Genomic DNA, 22830 nt, shown 5'->3' with positions numbered 1-22830 from the left:
CCGGCCTGTGCTGCAGCCCCGGGCGCTGCCGCGCTCGCCGACGGCTCTTCGCTCTGCTCCCCTCTTCCAGATATGCACATGATGGTTGCCAGACCAGAGCAGTGGGTGAAACCAATGGCCGTCGCCGGCGCAAACCAGTACACCTTTCATCTAGAAGCTACAGACAATCCAGGGGCCTTGATAAAAGACATTCGGGAGAATGGGATGAAGGTGAGGGGAGCGTCGGCTTGGCGTAGCGCACTGCGCTTGGCTTAACTAACTGCCGTGTTTCTGGCGAGGAAAATCCCATCGTTGCAGTTTTGGTTGGTCGGAGATCGGCGCATGGGGCCCCAACGCTCTTTGTGCACAAAGTCGGTCTTCAGTTTTAGTTTAAGAAAAACAGGAATCTTTATTTAAAGCGGCCCGTTCTTACTGCACTTACACAGACACGTAATTGTTTTCCTAGGAGTTTGCACCCAGCTCAAGCCAATCTTGCTGCGTCTGTGTCATCCTAAGGTGCACTTGGATTTGTCTTGCCTCTCCTGCAGGTTGGCTTGGCGATCAAGCCTGGCACTACAGTTGAACACTTGGCACCTTGGGCCAACCAGATAGACATGGCTTTGGTGATGACGGTAGAACCTGGATTCGGAGGGCAGAAATTTATGGAAGACATGATGCCAAAGGTAAACTAAGTTTCTCTGTCCTTATCTATTGAGCTTAAAGCTAATTGACAGGATGGAGTGTAGCGGTGAATAAACCTTGCCTGGGTGTGTAAGAAGCTATACGTAGCCGTAGCAGCTGAGTGTGGACCTCAGTGCCAACCTTTTTATACTGTTTCTCAGGTTCAGTGGCTGAGGACACAGTTTCCCTCGTTGGATATTGAAGTGGATGGAGGAGTTGGGCCCGACACCATCCATAAGTGCGCAGAGGTAAGAGGCTGGAGCAGAGCAGCATTCTCAGTCACTGTCACGGTAAAGCGCACTGAATACCAAAATCTACCTGAGGTCTGATCTTGTGCCTTTTTTTAGTAGTGGCTGCTGAAGCCTCCCCTAAGCTAGAGAAGCTGTTTGTTTCTTGTATGTTCGGGTAAATAGGAGCAATGATGAAGAAATTGTCTATTTGGGGAAGAGCTGTCTTTTCTGAACTTGATTTGTGGTTGTAGTTAGAGGTACGTTACCTGTGTCCCACAAATAGGGCTTGTTTGCCCACCAGCCTAGAATTCACTACCTCCTTACGTGTTTTACAGCAAGAAAACGCTTTAAGAAGTGAATCTGTTCCATGTTATTGAGTGGGTGTTTAATGTCTTTCAGGCAGGTGCAAATATGATTGTATCTGGCAGTGCTATTATGAAGAGCGCAGATCCAAGATCTGTGATCAATCTTCTAAGGAATGTGTGTTCAGAAGCAGCTCAAAAGCGCTGTCTGGATCGATGAGACCTACCCAAGCAGTGGTCAAGAAGGCTCTGTGCATGCAGGAGAACCCTTGTTTCTCGTGCGTAAGGGAGGGCTGGATGAACGTTAATTACGGAAACTTGTTGCTGCTGAACAGGGGAATCATTCCTTCGCTACAATGAAGCAAGCAGCAGTGAAAAACATTCTGGCTGTCTTTCAGGGTTGGAAATGCAATGGTTTGAACCTGTCTCTTGATTCCGTGGAGGCTGATTTGATGGCACAACCTGTGACGCTGACTGGATTGAGCTAAACTTCAGTCAGTTTTTTGCTTGCTAGAAGAGTGTAGCATCACCACAAGCAATCTCTCTTGTGGAAGACTCTAATCAAACTGCCTTCTGCTGTCTGTATTTTGTCATTTGATCTGTGCATTCCTACAAAACTTTTCCAATATCTGCATTAAACACCCCTCCCTTGGTGTGGCAAGTCTCTTTTAAGCTGACTGTCAAAAATGAGTGGTTTTGGGAGTAAGTTTGGGAAAAATGCAGTTTAAGAGGGTGAAAAAATCCCACGGATGCTAGAAATGTTCCTATGTTCTGTTTTTACTGCACAGAAGTACTTGACCTACATAAGTCAAGCATCAAACAAGTCAGCACAGCATCTTTACCAGGTCACAAACTGGAACATACCTTCTTATTTACCTTTTAAAGAGCTAGTTAAGACAGCCACGTCTGAAATTCCCGGAAGTGATGGAATCGCTTTAAAACCCTACAAACAGATGGTTAAAAAACTTTATCTTGACCCACAGCCTCCTTGGTTTGTACATATGCCTGAGTAAACGATTAAGATAAGATAGATAGCGACATACAGGAATGTTATCTACGGAAGTGATTTCAGTGGAAATGCACTGCATGGAGATGGCTCTCTAAAACGGCTTAATGCTCCTCTTAGTTGTGAAGCCAAATAGTTCTCATACCTTCAGTTTGCTTGTGCCGACTTTGCAGCCTGGCCTGTTTGGGCATGTGAGAGGTGAGAGTTAAAATCCACTAGAGGAAGACCTGAGCAAGTCATTTTAGATAGACCTGCTTCCCATGGCTCTAATTACTATTGCTGACTCCTTTAATATTTCATGGTATTCTGCATGGTATTTTTCCCTTTAAATTGTAATTACAGAAGGGTTTCAAACAGTCTGCTGCCCCAGGGGAACAGGACAGAAGGCTCAACAGCTGCAGCCAGTCCATTTCCACAAGGCCAAAGTCAAATCTGTTGTCCTTGCAGCAAAGCTGGGCACATGTCACCTACCAAATGCTGAGGCAGTGCTAGAGCTGATGCACCCCCTTCTTCTGAGCCCAGGACCTGTGAGGTGTCCCACACATAGGTCTCCGCTCAGTGGCTGTGGAAGGAGGCAGCTGCGGTACAGCATGGTCACTGCCGTTGTTCAGTAGGAGGAGCTAGGGCTAGTTCAGACAATCTAGACAAGCGTCTGAAATGGCTAAACTACTTTTTCCTGTGTGGTTAATTGTGGTTTAGGTGAACAAATGTCTTTGCTTCCTGTTTCCACTTGCAACCCCATTTGAGAACTAGCAAAAGAAAAATGGAGTCATCTGGACCTACTGCACTGAAGACATCTTTCAGAAGAGGTTTGCCAGAAGAAGGCTTGGCTAGGAAAGGTAATAGTCCAGATGGCTGTTAGATGTGTTAAAGCAGCTTATTCGTACTTGTGGAAGGAACCTGTGTAGAGTCTGATACAGCGTGCATAGAGAAACAGTCGCTGCTCTGGTATCTAAAATGCAGGCCAAGCAGCCACAAATGGACTATGAAAATGTTGGTTTAGGATTTGGAAATGGGGCTTTTCATGCTATTGAAAGCAGTAGGACAACTGCAGTATCTTTGCCTCCTGCAGTTGTCCTTAAGCTGGTTTGAAAGGGTAACCAAACTATTTCTGCCTTCTTTTTTTTTCCTAATTAACTGGGGGGGTGAGTCCCAAAGTCATGCTAGTTAATTGACGGTACTATGCTTTGTTCTGAGCATGGAACCATAGGTATGTTTTCTTTCACAGGTTGTAATCACTGTCATTGTTTTAAATCTGGTAGTTTGCACTTCCATTGGCTCTCAGGTTAGTGTCATGGGGGAGAGAAATTACACACACAGTAAAATTACTCAATTGCTTCTTTCCATCTAAATCCCACCCAGGTGGGTTTATGCAGCTGGCTACTACTGCAGCAGCTTTTTACACATCTAAGGTTAAATCTGTTAGTGACCATAGAGCATCCATGGAAGTAACAGTAATGATACTTGTTCTCTTAATCTTAAGACTGTTCCAGTTTCTTGCCTCTGTACATTAACAGAAGTAATCTGTTAGGCCTGTCCTCCTGTACTCGGTAACGTAACCTCACAGTGGAAGCGCCACAGCCGCAGGACTTGAACCGAACACTGACATGAAAACCAAAATGGTATGGGATCTGCAGGGCCAAATAAACCCCAGGACCGTTAGATGTTGCAATACTCTGATAAAGCAAAGTTTCAGCAGCAAGGGAGGGCACAGTCTGGTGATATTAAGTCACATGGTCTAGAGCGGTCCAGGGTGATCTGACAGAGCAGAGGCTCTGTCTGCAATGGAAAACAGGATAAAAGAAAGTGATATAGCTGAGTAAGGCTGGGCTTGGACATGTGCGCCACAGGGTGGTACAGCGCACATCCCTGAGCAAGATTAAAAAACTGCAGTAGACACACACACACAGAGCTTAATTTTAATAGGGCTTAGAAGTTTGTATTTTTACTTACAGTCCATTAAGGTCCTGGATGCAGCGATGAAGCGTTTAAACCCTCATAGCAGCAGGGAGCAGAACATAAGTGGCCTTAAAAAATGCCTCAACTGAAAATGGTAAACAAAGCGCAAGGGAAATTACTTTCTTTGTGAAGCTGCAACACCTCAGTTTCATGCGTCGGGGACCATGCTGCATTATGTTTAAGTTGGTATTTCACAGTCAGCCTTTGTAATACCTTCAGCCACAACATTAGGAGCAGCACTGACAGCTGTTTTCATAGCTTAACAGCCAAAAGACAAACAGGTTGGGTTTGGCTTTTTTTTCCCTGTTGTTTAAAACTTTGAAAAGAAAACAAGCAGGGGTTTCTTAAACGTTTTATGGCTTCAAGTATGAGCCTGGCTCTGAGCTCGCTCCCACCACCAGCAGCTTCCTCACGACCCCAGTGCAAAAACTGTCTGGAGGTGGGAGTCCAGCTCTGCAGGGAAAAGGGTTACAGGCAATAAATGGAGTACTAGTGCTGATCTAGCTGCATGCAGCACAAGGAAAGAAAATGAAAGGAGGGGGCTGGTCCTGTGACCAAGTTCAGTTAAGCGTTTTCTAACCTTGTCCCAGTAGGGAAATGGGGCTACTGAAAAATTGGGTGCCTCACTTGCTGGAGCAAAGACGCACAGAGTAGAGACAGCGAGGACAGGGCACAGCACCTGGTCTGCTACAAGAAGGTGGCATATGATTAGAGGTGCTGTGGGTGAGGGGCAGCCTGGGGCTTCCCAAAAAGCATCTCGCTTGACATGTGCACACAGCGTTCCCCATCTGCCCCTGCCAGATGAAGGGCTGCTGGAGGTAGGCAGGCAACGTGAGAAAAGCAAATGCAGCCTGTTCTTGGTCACCCCTCCCTGCTGGCCTTTGCCACACTTGCATGTGCCGCTCACCTGATGGCAGAAGCCTGCGCACCACTAACACTTGGAGAGCAGCACCATGGCAGGGGCATGGGGAGAAAGAAATGCTCTGGCACAGTTCTCTGGCTGTGCAGTCGCTCAGGCAGCTCTTCATGTGAAGGCAGTTGCAGTTTGCTGTCACAGGTCTAGCCAGCTGAGAGGCAGATGTTAAGAGAAAAGACTTCTGATGGTGGTGGGGTGGGGTTATGACCAAATAGACATTTTTATAGTTTCTCCAGGCATTTTTTTTTCAGTCTCCAGGGTGCCCAGCCTTTCTTTGGCTAGCCTTTTTATTGCTGCCTTGTGAGGCACTAGCTGATTCCCATAGTGGCTGACAAGAACATCTAAAGAGGGGACAAAGAAAATGTGCTTACCCTTGCTTGTATCAATAACCACTTGTGCAGCCCCTGCAGCTGGCAAGGTAACAAGTAGCTGCTTCAGGCCAGCACACTGGAGACTGGCCCAAAAGCAACACAGTGGTTCAATGGGACACCACAGCTGGGAACTGAACATCAGTGCAGAAACAGCTTCACAGTCCACCAGGCTGACCAAACTTGGTTAATCCAGCTCCTTTCGCACAGGTTTTTTTGGCCTCATTTTAAAACCCTTCCCTTCCCACCTCCCAATCTAGAAAAAACACTCTCTTGCTTCTTCCTGTAAAATGCCGGATTGCATTTCAATTTCCTTCAGGACATGTAAGGCGGCTAGCCAGCTGGTTTACTTGGTCTGTCCCATCTCTTAAATTGCAGAAACTCCTCACACTGCCCCAGGGATCAGACAGAGCAGGAAGCCCTGACCTTACAACAAAGCTGGGTGAGAGCTGGTCGGATCAGACATCCTAATGAATGGATACGGGTATAGAGAAGACCTACAAAGCATTTGAGACAAAACTTTCAGAAACCTTTTCCCAGCAGCAGGTGCACATGCAGGACGAGAGATGGAAAAGTCCACCTCTGTATTTAGATGCTGGGGGGAACCTTAGCCTCAAAGCACCAGCACAGCTTCAGTACGACAGCAAAGCTTAGTGCTGCTGCCACTTCAGTGTGTTTGCAGGTCCATTCTTGGGCCAAGCAGGTCTCTGTGCCAAGAGGAAGCATTGCTGCCATTTCTTCACTTCTAAAAGGCCATCAAATTCAGACTATATACAACATATATAGAAATAACTTTTAATTAAAAAAACCAACCTTGCATCAAAGATTATTGTATCAGACATTGAGGCAAGATTCAAGTTTAAGACAAACCAGTGTTAAAAAAGTGTTTAAAAAAATAATCAGAATGTGCAATAAACTACAATGTAGCAATAGGCTGTAGTGTTGAAACTTTACTGAACTGTTTTCAGATGCCCAGTGTATAATTCCTGTCGTTTTGACCAAAAAAAACCCCTGACGCTAAGACTGGGTCATCTGTCCAGTGCCATTCCAGATATTACACGTGGAAGAAAATTTTGCACAAATACAGAGACTCCTATAAAATTGCCTTCAACTGTCCTACACAGAAAAACTTCCTGTCGATGTATACCTACATTCAATGTTTAATCTTTGTTAATACTTCTTAAGATTGCAGATACATTCCAAACTATGCTATTTAGATGCAAGTTTAAACAACTTGCTTTTGTTTCCTCACTGTGAACTCGCTGGGAAATTAAAAATCTATCTGGAATCACAATGGAAAGCTTTGGGACTTTTTTCTTTATTGGTCTTCTAGACATCAATCACCTTTTCCTTTTCAGCTAGTCACCAAATGTTGGCATACTTACGAGACTCTTACAAGGCACTGTACAGAAATTTGGACAAGACTTTGTCTTTTAACATATTAAAGCAAAATATTATGAGCCTCATTAGCTACTGAAGGACGAAGGAAGTAAATGACCCAAACCACAATATTCAAAAGAGCTGCGCCACTGATTTGACTCGACTCCTCTTTCCTTCCATTTCCCTATACCCACACGACTGAAGCAGAAACCCTACTTTCTGAGTAGCAGATATATCGACTATTGAAATGCAATGGCCTACTTCTATCTTATTGCTTGAGGACATCTATATGAAACATGCCCTGGCACTACTGAGAGCTGAGTACAGATTTTAAGCTAGATGCAAGGCTTCCAGAACGCCTGCTTTGAAACTGCTGGTTCTTACCTACCCTTATCTTACGCATGGGTTACACACATGCATTTAGAGAGGCAGATTTTTGCCCCATGGTCATGCCACACAGGAAAATAATCTGAGGCTATCGCTTCTCCCTACTATTTTTCCAAGTAGTTTTTCTGTGTTCAGTTGAAGTTGTTGGTTAAGGTAGACAGCATATCCTGCTGCACCAAAATCCACTAGAACCAGAAATGCATTTGAAAACAAACAAAACAGAAAAGGATGATTATTAACAAATGTGGCAATATGACAACAGAAAGTAAATGGTGCCAGCAACTTATGTGCGCCCACTCCCGACACTGGGAATATTAGACTTCCAGCTTGAAATAATTACTTTCTCTTGGGGTTCAGGAAGAAGAAAGTGTTGTCTTTGGGATTTATCCTGCCTGTTACAAAGCAAGAAAGAAAATATATTATATGCAGCTAACGTACAGGTTTTGAATTGTGCTGTCATATGCTGTGTGAACAAGAGAGATTTTACCTTACACTTTTCTCCACCTTAATTGGCTTTCTTAATGAACCACATTATTCCCTGTCACCTTTGTTTTCTTGTATTGTTGATTCCCAGGCAAACATTTTCACAGTCTTCTGACTCTTCGGTAGATTGTTTTCTTGGTGGATGGCCATTGTCTGGCAAACCAATGGGTGTGCATGAAGTACAGAGAGAGTCGCTGGGAAAAGCTGCACTTGACATTTCAGTCTGATTCGTTATTTGATCTTGGCACAGTAAAGCTTCTACCTCTTCATCTTTTAGTGGAAAAACTCGAAGTTCCCACAGCCCAGACTGAAAGGAATCAGAAGGGTAGGAGTGAGGGTGGAAAAAGAGAGAAGAGGGGAAAAAGGATTTCAGTTGAGTCTGAGCCAATTAGCTATGTGCAGAATGATCTGCTATCAAGTAACAAATGAGTGTCTGTCTTTACAATGTTTGCAGGGCTCTTCAGATAAAGAATACGATAATGCTAGGCACCACCTGTCAATGTAGGTTGGCTTCATACAGTTTTGAACTAGTACCAGAGCTACTGTTGAACAGGCACAGTACAGGAAGGCGGAAGCTCTTTTCCGTGGTGCTAGACCATCAGGATACCTGACCCCATAACGATCAGCCCCATCTGGAACCCTGGCCAACATCCCTGAGAAAGGATCCACCATCCCTGAACTGAGGCCTGCCATACTCACCTCTAAAACATGTGCTGTGTGTGCTGAGCAATGACATTTTTACCTGTTGACAAATCCTGGGCTTAATTCATAAAGCATAGCAATCTAGTTCTAAACAGGAGCGCTACATTCAGTCTATGTAAACTAGGGCGACAGCCTGAGATTCTGATCAGTGAGACAGGAGGATATGTTCAGGTTCTTTGTTTTAGGTTAGAGACAGTGGTCACTGAAGACCTGATCAGACCCGGAAGCTATTGGAATCACCCACCTTCGCTTCCTGGCCCTCCCTGCAGAGTTGTGCAATCCCTGAACAAACAGAGCTGTGGGCTTCCGAAGTCAAGTCGGGAACAGGTTCAGCATCACAATGCAGCGAGGCACAGGAGCTGCCATGGTGGTCTTTCTGCACCGAATCTTGGCTGTGTCGTCCGTCAGCATTTTTGCTGTAAGATCTAGTGCAGGATAAGAGAGTCTTACGACCTGCCCTTTCACATCACCAGGCACGGTTTAGATTTTCTTTTCAAAGCGTTCAGTTTCTCCATACGTGCTACCTACACTCTACTTACTTAAATCAAAAGAGCAGATGAACACATAGTTCTTGACACCCTCGTTGTCACAAGCCAAAGCAAGAGTGCTACGTGGAGGAGCTAACTGGATAAAACAGGGCTGGATCAGGCACACTCTGGCTGCAGAACAGCTGGTGGCTGGTCCCACTCTTGCGGCTTGCTCCACACGCTCACCAGAACGGTAATTTTGGACAGAAGTCAGTGAGCCGTGGGCTGTTCCCACGCGGGTGAACACGGCATCATTCACAGGAGCCTGCAGAGTCCACACTGCACTGTCAGACGACTGTGCCAATGTAACTTGAGAAGAAACAGCAGGTCCTTGGGCTCCCCCTCCCCTCCTCTGCTCTGGACTCATCTCCAAAGCAGTCAAAATAATTTAGTAAGATTAAAAATGTTGACCTTGCCTTTAACGCAAATTTGAACTAGATGTAAAATACTGGCACACATCTTAAATGCCAGGTGGAAGTCTGACGTTGCTTATGTCAACAGTACTTTTCACTTCTGAATTCAAATAGCACTAAGATTTCACCAAGAAGTTCATAGAGTTTCAAAATTAAGGGTACATATAGAACTTGTGTTTTTCAGTACACTTTCTGAAGTGTTTTTTTATGTTCAAAATGGCTTAAAATGTAATTCCTTAATACGGTTTAGCTCTAATTTTATCCTGCATTAAAAAAAGTTATCTTTGCATATATATTCACAGTGTCATGGTTCACTTTCAGCCACGAGTAGACACAAGCATATGATAAATAGCAGAAAAAGTTATCCCAGCATTTATAGGATGTTTTTTGTCCTGGCAGATTCTGAAGTTATTTATGGGAATCATTCTCCCAGAGCCAAATTGCAGATACAGCTTTATGATGTTTGCTCTTATACGCACTTCTTTTCGCAGGACTTTTAGGGGTTATATTTAATTCTGATGAGTTTTGCACCAGACAACAAGCCTGTGATAATTAAACTTTTTCACACAATGACTTTAAGCATAAGGTCCCTGGCCCAGCTCAGGACCCTTCAATAACACATCTCTGAATGCAGTGGACTTTCATCTAAGTCAGGTGAGTGAAGAAGGGCTCATGTTACAGTTGGTGGCTAAAGTCAGAGTAACTGGGAGAGGCACAGACTAGCAGAGCTGTGTTCAGTATGGGGGTAAAATTTTTATTCACTAATACCAGGTCACTAACATGCCAAATTTCTGTAAGTATGCATGCTTCAGAGCTGCATGGCCTTCCCTTTCCAGCCACAAAACCAAACACACCCAGTACTGTCCCTGACGAGTTAATTAACGAGGAGTGCCCTCATTTTCAAAGTCCGCTGTGACAGCATTTCTGAAACTGCTGCACCGACAGCCGACACCAGTGGTTCAATAGGAATGCTCTTATCAAAGTCAATACACCTGCCTGCTATTCCTTCTGGGCCAGCGGCTCTGCTCCCACAGCGACCATCGTGCTCTCTCTCTTTTTTCATACTTTGTATGACGTAAGGAAAAAACTTCATCTGACAGATCTTCTATCTGTAACAAAATACAGGGATAGCTGCTGCCGTAATTATGAACATCACTAGAAACAAAGGCAGCCAATATTATATATAATTCTGCAAAGGTCTGTTCAAACAAGAGGACGCAACACAATGCATGCTTGCAGTATAAAGGCACACCAAAATACATGTATTCAGCTTACACTCTCACTAGAGCTCTAGTATATGGGGTGCTGTCACTTTCACTTTATTTCTTTACATGTCTGTGGTTGATCTGAATGGATATAGAAATTATACCCCCCATGCAACTAACACATTTTTCTCTATGGTGAGAGGCAGAAAATTAAGAGGACAAGTATTCATTTGCAAATCAAGGCAGTATTAAACAGCACATAATAAAGACAAGCAAAAATTCCAGGAGTTTCCAGAGACTGCTTTAGGAGGAGGCTGGGAGGCAGAAGGATTTGCCAGGTGCTCTTTAAGCACGGAGAAATAGGTCTGAGATCACCAAGGACTTTGATAGCTCCACTTTGAGAGGAACTCAGCAAACCTGAGGTGCCGCATTCCTGGTACGAAACCAAGCAGAAAATGGTTTCTGCTTTGAAGAAACTATTTCTTAGCAAGTGATTTGCACGACCCCAGTACAGCTTAAAAACAGCTCTAACGTGAGTACTTTAACTGCTCATAGTCAAACAAGAGCCAGCTTTTTAGGTAAAACTCCTCAGCTGTAGCTATCACATCTGACCTTCACTTTGAAAGAGCCATCTTCTTTTTTCCATTGGCAGCACACCAGAAGTTTGCTCCTTAGACATGGCTGGGCGAGGAGCACTTTGCTGCCCTTCCCCCTCACTCCCCAGATGGCTGGGCGAGCTCTTGGCTGGACCCCTCCAGCACAGCTCAGGGTTATTTCAAAGTGCTCCAAACCATTCAACCTCTTCAAAGTTCACCTAAAAAGCTAAGGTTGGCGAGAGCATGAGTGCTGCAGCCATGGATTTTTATGCCCGCTGCTCCCAACTCAAAAGCAGAGAAATTCTAGGAAAGAACAGTTCCTAGTCATAGAAGCTGTGAAGCAGTCCTGGACAAGAATTATACCAATAATCAGGGGGTCATGAAAAATAAATTGAACTTTGTCTATGAAGCAAAATCCTCAGTGGTCTTATACAAGTAACACCATTTATCTTCTGACTGAGTCTGATAAAATACAGAACTAAACAGAGAGTCCTCACTGCAGTGCCAGATAGAGCCATACAATACAGGTTACATTGTCAGCTGGAAGTACTCCACTCCAGACAACTATCAGCCCTGAGGTTTTCTGCAGAAGCCATTCTTTGTATCAAGTCTTGCAGCACTGAGGGTAGTTCATGACCATTTTGGGTACAAATGCAAAGTATTACAATGCATTTATGCTGCTGTAAGCATACCTGGTAGTGGCACTCAGCTTGCCAGAGCACACATTTCCAACCTAGGCGGCTGGTCGTGAACTACAGCCCCACAATGAAACTCAACTGGGCCAATGAAAAGGATCCCAAAGACTTCAGTGCGATCTGAAACAGCCACACGACCTGCTTGCTAAAACTGTAGCTGCCCGGTTCCTCCTCAGCCCAGCACTCAACAGGAACCTTTAGACAAACAGGCCTGCTTTGTTTGCCCATCTCATGACTGCTTTTTGAAGACTCCTCATTGCTTTTATTTATTTATGTTAAACACAAACCACTTTGTTAGCTGCTGGTTTCCTTTCATGCAAGCCAACTTAATGCGTTTCCTCCTCTCTCTGGAATTTACCAGCTCTGTCACTTGGATGGCATTGGTGCAGGGCTGCATCTCAGTTCAGATTCTGTCTTTCCAAGGTCAATGATGTATAGCGTGAAAGTGAGAATTTTATGAACTACAAAAGTGCTATTCCCTCAGGGAAAATTCAGGATTTTTCTGTGTGCTCAGATTTCCTTTGAAGTGGAAACAAAAGATAATTTTGAAAGAAAAACCTAGACTTTGAAAATACTTTTCTTAGCAAATTGCCAAAACTTTTCATGCTGGGAAGAAACTTCATTTTTAACAAGCTTCCTTTAAAAAAATCAAAGTCCACATTCCACTCCAAGCGAAGAGTTTTGAAAAATACAGAAATAAGCCTTACTGTTCCTTTTCCATAGCTGATGATAGCAGATTTAACTACTTGTTTATTTAAAATGAATTTTACCCTATTCCATTGAAGACTAACAAGTAATAAGTTTTCTTATTTAAAAATTCTTTGTTCTATGGATAAAATCACATTACATCAGAGTAAAAGGTCTCTACTTGGTTCAGTACAGCCTCTGCCCCCTCCAGCTTTGTAACACTTTATATATTTCATTGACCAACTTTAGGTTAATTTAAAGCTGCTATAACTGGAGAAATTTGATTTTTTTTTCCCCCCCACCACTAAGGTTAGTTTGAAAGAGGACAAAAGAACTGTCATTCTTCAGTGGATGGATCTGGCAGTGATGTTGAGAGAAAAGACTATTAGGAAGGCCTGTTTGTGAGGCATGTCTAATGATTTCACTCAAAGAAAAAGACTTAAAACAAACTAAGATTTGGATCGCCCCCCATCGCATCTAGTTAAGCTACAAGACACTGTGCATTAATGTTGAATAGCACCAGGAATATTTCTGAAAGGTTCTCAAAACAACAAAGTCTGTGTTTCAGTCTTTGGCTTCACGGGAAACACTGAGTCATAAGCCATGAAAACACTTATGCAAAACTAATTACACACCGAATTATTCCAAAGTATTTGTCATTACTAGAACAACTACAAAATAAACTTGAACATTACTTTACAACCATGCCTTGCCAGAAACTTTAATCTGGACAAAACAAATTAAAAACAAAATAAAACAGGAAAACCCGTGCCACACCCTCCCATGCCTTAAAGCAATAACAGACTGCAAATTCATACATGCAAATCAGGAAACTCAAACGCTCTATTTCCAAAAACTAAGTATTTTTAGAGCAAGTAATAGAGCAGACATAGATAGTAGATTAACTTTTGCATTGCCCAACTGTTATGTTTGTCCTTGTAAGGCAAAGTTTCCAGAAACAAAAATTAGGCACCCAAAAAGGTAAGCTTTTTGTCCTCAAACAAAGGCATGGTGAATAGGCCTGATTTTCAGAAAGTGCTGAGTTCCCGTCCTTGGAAGTGTGGCTCCTGTGGAACATGACAAATTTGGGACCCCACATTTTTTTGTAACTTGTGGAAACTTTGGGTGCAAGTCTACTGCATGGATACAGGTTGTTGCATTGAAAGCCTTCAAATGAAGGAGAGAGAGAAGGGGTAGGGGGGAAGACATCAAGTGGAAGAAGTCCCTAACTGCTGGTTGACACAAGGACAACTCCACAAGTTTTAAATTTAGCCATGCAGAAGATAGGCAGAAAATAAACTATTATACAGTACCACCACAGGCTGCTATGCAGTGGAAAGCAAAGAAAAAACTTACTTTATATAAAAGCAGAAAGTATATTTTGCCCTCTCTTGTCCTTCACAAATGATCTACTGAAGCTAGTTTTGATTGCAGTACAAGGAACAATTTCAGGAGCGTCAGAGAATGTGAGTGCAGAAAACAGAAAAAGGTAATGCTGCTGGTTTCTCATGTCTTTTTTCAAGCTTACTCAGCAACAAATCTAACTTGGCCTAAAATCTAAAGCAAGGAAGTAGAAGCATTATGATCAGACAACCACCTTTTCTCAATACTGTGAAAAACATCCAAACCAATTAACACGATCCCAAAAGAACGGGGGAAAATTGGCAAAGGATGATTTAGACAAACAAGATCTTTAGCATTTTTCTCTTGTCTGACATCTCTCCTCTCTCATTCTACCCAGCAGCTGACAGGCAATACAGAAGCAGTGGACCACAGCAGGAGGCAAAGCTGCTTTATTGTTAACTCAAGTTATTTCCTGGCCAAAGGATGAATCATACAGGATCAACTAGTCATGCCAAACACAAACGTACTGGGAGGGCTACTAAATGAGCGATTAGCCCATGAACTTCACAAAGAGACACCTTAAAGTCCATTCAGCAAAATATGCTAGAAGTATGTGAGACAAGTCATCTGTATGGGATCTGAAATCTAAACAAGAAATCCAGAGTCCTCCAAGCAAGTCTCTTGAAACCCTGAAGGCAAATCACTGTTGAAATTCTTTGTTTTTTCCCCCACAGATACCAGGACGGAGAGAGAGCAACGAATAGTACATTCTCAAGGGACAGTGTGCCCTTGCTGCCTTATCCTCGCAGGAGAGTTCTCCTGGGTATGTAATTTGACCTTCTCACTACAAAAGAAGATCAGGCATGTTTCCTGGTAGGAGAGACTGTACCAAACCAAAAGGCGGTGGTGGAGGTGACAAATCTGACTACTCGATTTCACAAGAATTTCTCAAGTGCATGCAAAAAGGCAGGGACAGAGTTAAGTTTTTCTCTTCCTTCAGACCCAAGAGTATGGTGCCAAATGAGTGCAACCACACCAGGTAGGGAGCTGAGTCCATGATGCTCTCCTAAAGGGAAGGTTCATTTCCATGGAGCAGGCAGCTACAGACCTAGTAAAACTCTGAGGAAGCTAGTGCCTTTGTGGAGAGTGTATTTTCTACGCCAAGTGAGTGGCATAATGATTTGTTTACTGTGTTTAGCATAACCTTCTGTACTGCTACCCAAATGCAATCTTTTGCTACTACTAAGGCACTTAAACCCTGGTTGTAGAGGTTCTCTGAAAAAGGAGCTCGAGAACAGATATTGTGGATGAAGGTAGGAATACAAGTCCTACATTACAACAGTTGATAGTGGCCTACAGCAGAGACTGGAGGGAGACTAGAGATGTCCAACGGACAGCAGGTTTGGCAGGTTTGTGGAAAAGGAGCCACAAAAATATTGGAAGGACAGAAAACCAGCCTAGAGACCAGACCTGGTGGTGCGTTCACACTGGGGTTAGGAAATGCCTTGAACCCCTGATTGGGGGAGAAAGGAACCCGCAGCTGCAAAGTCTACAGACATTCCTGGAAGCAAAAGGTAGATTCTTATGTCTGGAGGAAGCAACAGTAGCACATGATGTACAAACTTAGCTCAACAGGCAAGCAGGAAATGCTGAAGGTTACGTTGTTCCTGACAAAGCAGAAAGAAGAAAAGTTTGCTCCCAACAGGAGGGTTGCAGGAAAATGAGCCCTGGGAAGAAAACTGAGGAAACCTGCTGGGCCCACAGGCAAAACGCCAAATTACCTCCTGAAGAGCAACAGGCTACGGGAACTGGCCATGAAAGAAGAGTATGAGAGAGGACAGACATTATAGCACAGGTAGCCCCGAAGAGACAGTCACGCTGGGAGACCCAGCATCACAGTGCCCAGGAGCAGGGAAGGCGGAGGCCTGACCAAAGGGTCCCTTTGGGAGCGCTGACTGTGCCGACAGCAAGGGACAGAAGAGCCAAACGAACAAGTGAACAATGATTATTAATGGAGATACATTTCTGTCATCTACCATAGGGTCGAGTAGGTTGGGATAAGACATATTTTCACAATCTGATACGTAATACTTCATTTTTGAAATTTGAAACTTACCAGGATTTGCATGAAGTCAGTGGCTTTGGAAAATATATACCAATTATCCCAATTATATATTATGTCTAGTTTAATTAAAAACTGGTAGTTTAATTAAAATACAGCCTACCTCTTCTTCATCTGCATGAGATCTTTCTAAAGGTTGAAATTCAACAACTCTCCAGCTAGAAATGAGACAAGGAAAGTCAAGTTAATTTACCTAAATGCTGTTTCATTACAGTGTTAGTTATTCCTTCTTCAACACTGCTTGTGCTTCAAAATTTCTTTCAAATAAAATAATTTCAAATTTAAGGTGCTGATAACAGATGCCCGAAATTTAGATTTTCCTTTCCCAACCCAATATGTAACCTTTCCTTTTCCCAACACAGTCTTTAAGCTATCCAACAGAGTCTTAATAATATTTTTAGCTTTAAAGACGATATAAAAGCAAATACACACTAGAGATTTAAAATATGGAACAATTGCATTTAGCTATTTCAGGCAATTTGCTAGTAGGCCACTGAATTACAGCACAGGAGATCAATTACCCTGTTTTAGCAATCTAAAGATGTTCTTTTTCTTAGGGGAAAAAAAAAAAGATGTCTCTAGAATCGTGGATTATAGGTTTACACTGTATTGCAAAAATTAAGCTTATTCTACTGTATCAGAATGGATACATTTTAAAAATATATGCTAAAACCAGTTCTGTTTAATTCACTGAAAATAGTTAACTATTTTCTTATGAACCATAACACACAAAAAAGAGCAACCTCCAAATAACTGTTCAGAGCATGTCAGCCTAATGGCACATTTAAGGCCATGAATATCACTACAATTAAGATGATATAAACCCACTTCTATTTTCAGCCCGTCTGTGCATCTGTCACCTCCCTGTGTGTATCAGACTATTGCCCTTGTGCTATCAGCTGTCCAGTCTTCCCACCACTCCAGTCACACAAATTGAAGCGCACAGAAAAACACACCCAAGCACATGAAAAGATCATCTTAATATTATAAAATTATCTAACTACATGTTAACAATATTCTTAGTTAACGTTCTCACGTTCATTTTGGTATCTTCTTTGCAACTAAGGAGGTCATGAACAAACCTTGGGGTAAGGATTTCTTTGTACTGTAGTTTCTCCAACTTTGATGGTGCCACCAGCGACATTGGAATAACAATGTTGTCTATATCATAGGAGCTCTCGCTTCTCAATCTCCTCCTGGAGTTATGCTGTATAATATAATCAATACAAGAGGAGATTCATCAGCTCATATCACAGGAACTACACGTTAGCTGAGAAACATTAGAACTGCATGAGGAGAAAGTCTTGTAACTTGAACACATTTTCTAGTGGCTTAATGACTTCCGACTTCCCGCCACTCCAATGGAATCAACAAATCTTAAAACTATCTCATCTCTGAGGTTTAGTTCTTGCTGGCATAACTCTTACTGAAATCAGGTGGGAGCTTCCCTTCGTTGATTTCAGTTACAGTTAATTCTGAATACTTACGAGAACTTTGAAGTTAATGCTGCCTTCTTCATAATGTTCAGTCTACAAAGACGACCTTCTATAATCTTATCTACTAACCTGTAACCCAAGTGGTTCTTGTGTGATACAATTATGAATTCCAAAAGAATGAAGCTACATTTAGCAGTGAAGACAGCCTACATGGAAAGTGGTTTTCTGAAAGATGTGCAAAAGACAGAAACTGAATTTCTTTGTCATGATCATAGTAGGATTCCTGGTGGTATTCTCTGCCCACTAGTGCGTGGAACCTACTGGGTCAAAAACTGAAGTTCCTAGATTACAGGAGAAAGTTTAGTTTTAAATCATGATACATTCCATATTTCAAGATTTCAGTTTTTAGCGGAACGTTGATGGAAGCAGTCTATTCTAAAATGCTCATTTAGTTGTTCTCTGACAATGATGTGCTCAAGCAAGGGAAAAAAGGGAGCGTGCATTGTCAAAACTGTGTTGAGGACGCAGATTTAAACTCAGCTCTCCAGGAGTCATCACCAGATTGAAACACGATGACTTACAGAGCACCAGTATACCACTAGGCTTAGCAGAACCGTGGGACTGAAATCTGAATATTATTATGAAATTCTCAATAAATTCCAATAAAACAAAGTGTGTTTCTGCAGGGACTTCACTGAACCAGAGCTGTGCTGCTCCTCAGCACATTTATATACCAGAGACTTTGCCTGTAGTTTTGCACAAAAAGTTTTAAATAGTGAAGCTGAGAGTTAACAAATTCTGTGACTATATTTGCACCATGAGGCCACGTTATATAGCTGCACCAAGAAAAAAGGGTCATAAGAGCCCTTGTGTAAAACTGGGAACATAAATCACAGTATGTTTAATGAAATTTGGAAAAAAAAATGAAAGGCCCAACACCAATAAACTAAACTTACACTCCAGTTATATGATCTGCAAAATTCTTTTACAAGGAAGTATCCGTTTTAGGAACACCACATACTCAATCTGGAATAACTTACTTAATGTAATCCACTTAATTCACTGTAAAAATGCTCTGTACTGTAAAATTAAACACTAAATTAGATGTAAAAGGCATGTGTTTTGGATTATTAATTTGCACAACTCTGTTGATATTTCAGTTAAGACAGTGATACATTTTTGGTTTACCTGTGATGAAGTGCTGTGAGTGGGCCTAGACATCGCATTGACATTGGTCACGGCAGCAAAACTGCTATGGGATTCTGGTTCTGCATGTTGAAAGGAGAACGTCTCAAACCTAGTGTTACGTTCGCCTGTCACAAAAAATAATAATAAAAAAAATGCATACTGGCTGTTGTCTATTAGACTAAAGATATTTTTCCATATAGTAATAGTAAAGTCATTTCTAGAAGCCCACAGCTAACCACTTACGATTTAACAAATACTAAAAAAAGCCATCTAAATAAACACTTGTTGCTCATCCTGTCATTGTTGTTCCACAAAACTCATCCCTCTCCTTCTATGAAGGATTTCTTCTCATGGAACCAGCTTCATATGGGCAAATCCTGCTTCTTTTTTCAGAAGCTGCCATAGACTACACACACAGCAAATGCAATCAGACTTCGAGGAATTCTCCTCAGTGTTCCCTAACAGCGCTTCCCTAGCTGGGCTGCATCTCACTAACGTACCAGTTCATTAAGCACTCAGTGAAGGTTTCTTCCTTGATAAATGATAAAACAAAACCAGCAGCAAGGGTAACAAATAAAATTAGTTTCTAGATCTCCATGTGGTCCACTGCTCCAGACAAATCATAATTCTTGTTTACTCTTATTCAGTCCCAGTGTAAGCAGCATTTAGGGGGATTCAGAATTTAACCACCTGTGTTCTGCTTTCCTTCTACCTTAATTTCCAGTAAGAAAAGAGAACTCAGATTTAATATACCAACTAACAAAAAGAATCAGTGTATTTCAACATGGAAAAAGAGGTAAGACTGATCCTAAAGACCGTATTGCACAGGCTGGGTCAAGGACATGAACTCTCATCTCCCAGGCAGCTCTGCAACTCCCTGGCACACAGCTTTTATTTTTGGCCTTGATAATTTCTCCTAGACAGAGCCCAAATTAGGAATAAATATGTAGTACTACACCCGTAGCACTAATAAGCTAGAACTTATGCTGCTGCTCACGAATACACCACGTAGCAGTTTTCTGGCATTGGGAAACTATGATCCCTCATGATAAAAGATTGCTTTTTTTCTTCCATTAACTCAAAGAACTAAATACTATTGGCAAAAGACTAATTTCAACTTCAAAAGGTTCATACCAAGAAGTTTTCTTTCTTACTAGTGCTTCCAAGTAACTCCCAATTGTTGATCTCAGTGTGCATGACACTTAGGGAAATAAAGTGGTTGCAAGAAACACTGTGTCAGCATCCACCTTTTGGGGACCAGCGACTGGTTAGGGGAGCAGGTGGCATGGAATAAAGGATCACTGATGGCGACAGGGGACAGGGCACAGCACCCCCGGCAGAGACAGGCACAGAGTGTAAGAGAAGACCGTACAGCAAAGGAGAGGACTGTAACGCACAAGGGGAATGATGCAGAGAAAAAAAACCTTCATCTAAATGAGAGTTTTCAGTATGTCCAAAACCACCCTTTTACTCTCTTCTGTAACTTTCTAATCAACAGGGTTTTTTGGCCTGGGGTTGTGGTTGGGTTTTGTGTTTTGGTTTTTTTTTTTTTTTTTTAAATAGATCATGATTTTTTGTTAAATCATCTCTGCAGTAATTCCCATATCTCCACCTCTATTGCAAGATTACACTAGCAGTTTTACCTGGATATGCAACAGAAGTGTATTTTTCCACAATGTTAACTGATCATTTATATCTTTTAATTCTTTCTCAGGGGAAATTTTAAACTAGTATAGTTTGTCGTCTTACTCAGTGATTTATTTTTCAACTGTCTTGGGAGGAATTTTGCCAAAAGTTTTCCAAAAGTTCACATAAATGAACCTGTAACAGATTCTGTTAGGTTTTACATTCTAATAGCCTGGAGAGGTTAAGATGCTATTTATCTTTACAATGGTACACCAAATTTTTTGTCCCTAAATTATCACATTATTCTACAGAACCTTCAGAGCGCTTTCTATTAACTTACCAAGTGCTGAAGTACAGATTCAATGGCTTAAAATATAAAGATAACAAGGGTGAAAACAGTAATAAGCACTGGCTACCCACAAGTCCTCTTAACAGGCTGGAAGGAAACCAGAACCACAAATGACAGTATACAACAAATGAAACATAGCTGACCAAAGATGCCAGGAATAGTAAATGTTTGGTTGGGCACATGATTTGACAGATAACTTTGCAATTCAGTTTGTTTCAACTGACTACTATTAAAAAAATCCCTTCGCATTAAAAATAATGACACCCAGTATGAAAAAAAACACAGCTGGACTGCTGAGCAGTTTCCTTTGAGAGTATTCCAAAAATAAAATACAGAAGCTTGTCTCATTTTGTAATACATACTCAAGAAGAAAGAGAAAGATTACTATGCTTTAATATAGCACATAATTTTCATGGTGTCATAAATCCATTTCTTCACTCCTGTGAAGTTTCATATAGTATCCTTTTTGGAGACAACTTAAAATTCATTCTCAAAGCCCAGTGATAACAAACGAATTTATACAATACATATTTTTGAAGAAGTAGTGCCATCTTAAACAATACCATTTTTCTCTTACCTACTGCTGTCTCACTTAGATGTCTTTTCTTTCTTCCTTCTGACAGCTGGTCAGATGTTCCTGACACTGACTGAGACTTGGAATTAGATAAACAGCCACTGCTCCATTGTTTGACAGAAACGTTATGTTGATTATAGTCTAACAACAGAAAAAGCATGTATCGAGTTGAAAACTTATTTTCCATTGGTGCAATTTACAGGCAATCTCAACTGCTGAACTATTTATAATGGAAAAAAAACAGACTTCTGGATAGGAATCCATCCAGTACTGCAGTCAGGCACCTGTGTCTGCAGAGAACCCACGGTCCAAACACCCCCCCACTTGCATTGCTGCCCTCCTACGGCTCTGATGGGATCATTTCAGTGCAACAAAGGAGAACCTGACACTGTGGTCTGGGAAGAGATTCCTCTGCCACGTAAAGCCCTAGCTGGTTGCCTTCTCTGATAACCTGCTTTGTGGTAAGTTTATAAATTGAACCTCTCCAGGGCAGAAAGTGCTGGCAAATGAATGAAAAACGGTCTTGCAAATATTAAAACGTTTTACTTTACATACCATTGTCTGGAGATACTTTAAACTCCACTCCTAAAGATGAGGTATCAACAGGTTCTCCTTTGATGTCATCCTTCCTTAATAATGTTTCAAAGTATATGTGAAGAGGAATATCTAATAAAAAAAAGAAATCCAAAGGGAATGCAGTCTATATCAGAAAGATGGCAACCTATGAGCCAATGAATTATGCATTATCACTAAAGGTCTAGGAATCGATTACACAACACTATGTAATATAATCTATGAGCAATATTGCTGCCTTGAGTCCTTCAACTCATGAAGAACAGCAGTGCTGAGTAACTCCTGCAAGGACCAATCACTTGTCCATATAGCAGCAGTATCTTCACACAGTCAAGCTGAAGACAATATAGGAAAACATGTCCTGAAACTGGTGACAGCCAAAGGAAAACTCGATGACAATATCCCAAAAAAGCCCAGCCAGACATTTCAAAGAAGTGATTTTTGCATGAGTAAATAAGAAAATTTGAGGCAAGGTAATTCTCAGCAAGATAGTTATTGTACAAGTGCTATCCTCCACCCTAGGCAAAGACCTGTAGTCTTTTCTATCAGTTATCTAAGTAGTATACTAGATAATCTCCAGTAATTGCCTGGAGGTAAGATCTCGAGGTACTTACCTTTCTATTAACAGGAAGTGAGAATTATGCCATGGTAAAAATAAGTCCATTTTTAGCTGTGAAGCTACACTGCCATATGTGCTGACCAAGGCAGTAAGCTTAAGCGGTTCCAAGCTCTCCAGCACTAAGAGCTTCTAAGGGCTGACATGACAACTCAGATCAAGGTAGAACTCAAACCTAAGGAATGCTCCTGAACAAATCCCAGTTCAGGCACACACACTTAGTAGATTAAACGCACTTTTTTTGGTGTTCAAAGTCAAAGTAAGAAAGAGCAAGGTTGTCTTACTCTGGAATAAACTATGTCTGTACCTGCAATTACTCCAGAATTGTTATTCACAAAAACAAACTCTGGAGGGTATCAAGTGAGAGTAAGACTGGGGTCTTCCCTTCTTGACTAACTCCTGCACAAAACTCTGCACGGTGCAGAGCACACAGTGCACTTTTCCTGTAATCTGAAAAGCCTTCAGTTCAACCTTTTGCGTACAGGT

The 22830-nt window shown here is 41.9% G+C and overlaps 2 protein-coding genes across 2 annotated transcripts in view; one reads left to right on the top strand and one right to left on the bottom strand.

The window, feature by feature from the left end:
- The first annotated feature begins 64 nt into the window (after positions 1 to 64).
- Positions 65 to 1863, top strand: RPE (ribulose-5-phosphate-3-epimerase). Its single transcript, XM_009329651.1, has 4 exons — positions 65 to 210; positions 528 to 662; positions 822 to 908; positions 1290 to 1863. Exons 1-4 carry the CDS (start codon positions 73 to 75, stop codon positions 1410 to 1412), a joined length of 483 nt encoding a protein of 160 aa, XP_009327926.1. The 5' UTR covers positions 65 to 72; the 3' UTR covers positions 1413 to 1863.
- A 4252-nt stretch (positions 1864 to 6115) lies between these two features.
- The window catches only part of KANSL1L (KAT8 regulatory NSL complex subunit 1-like), a 60280-nt gene continuing 43565 nt past the window's right edge, over positions 6116 to 22830 (bottom strand). Inside the window, exons 7-14 of the mRNA XM_009329650.1 lie at positions 21711 to 21821; positions 21159 to 21296; positions 18607 to 18731; positions 17065 to 17189; positions 16086 to 16140; positions 10330 to 10442; positions 8638 to 8818; positions 6116 to 7998 (exon numbers count right to left, since the gene is read on the bottom strand). Coding sequence (XP_009327925.1) covers positions 7750 to 7998; positions 8638 to 8818; positions 10330 to 10442; positions 16086 to 16140; positions 17065 to 17189; positions 18607 to 18731; positions 21159 to 21296; positions 21711 to 21821 — 1097 coding nt within the window. The 3' untranslated portion in view covers positions 6116 to 7749. The remainder of the gene's footprint in view (positions 7999 to 8637; positions 8819 to 10329; positions 10443 to 16085; positions 16141 to 17064; positions 17190 to 18606; positions 18732 to 21158; positions 21297 to 21710; positions 21822 to 22830) is intronic.

The sequence above is a fragment of the Pygoscelis adeliae genome, unplaced genomic scaffold (assembly GCF_000699105.1).
Source record: "Pygoscelis adeliae isolate BGI_AS28 unplaced genomic scaffold, ASM69910v1 Scaffold7, whole genome shotgun sequence".
NCBI classification, from domain to species: Eukaryota; Metazoa; Chordata; class Aves; order Sphenisciformes; family Spheniscidae; genus Pygoscelis; species Pygoscelis adeliae.
The sequence above is the reverse complement of the archived record's forward strand: the minus strand, read 5'-3'. Positions and strand labels throughout refer to the sequence as shown.

Bases quoted from the DNA above. Each gene is read 5' to 3' on its own strand.
- RPE (XM_009329651.1), top strand. From the start codon at position 73: ATGCACATGATGGTTGCCAGACCAGAGCAGTGGGTGAAACCAATGGCC. The intron at 211-527 runs GTGAGGGGAGCG...CCTCTCCTGCAG, and splicing joins TTCGGGAGAATGGGATGAAG to GTTGGCTTGGCGATCAAGCC. The intron at 663-821 runs GTAAACTAAGTT...ACTGTTTCTCAG, and splicing joins TGGAAGACATGATGCCAAAG to GTTCAGTGGCTGAGGACACA.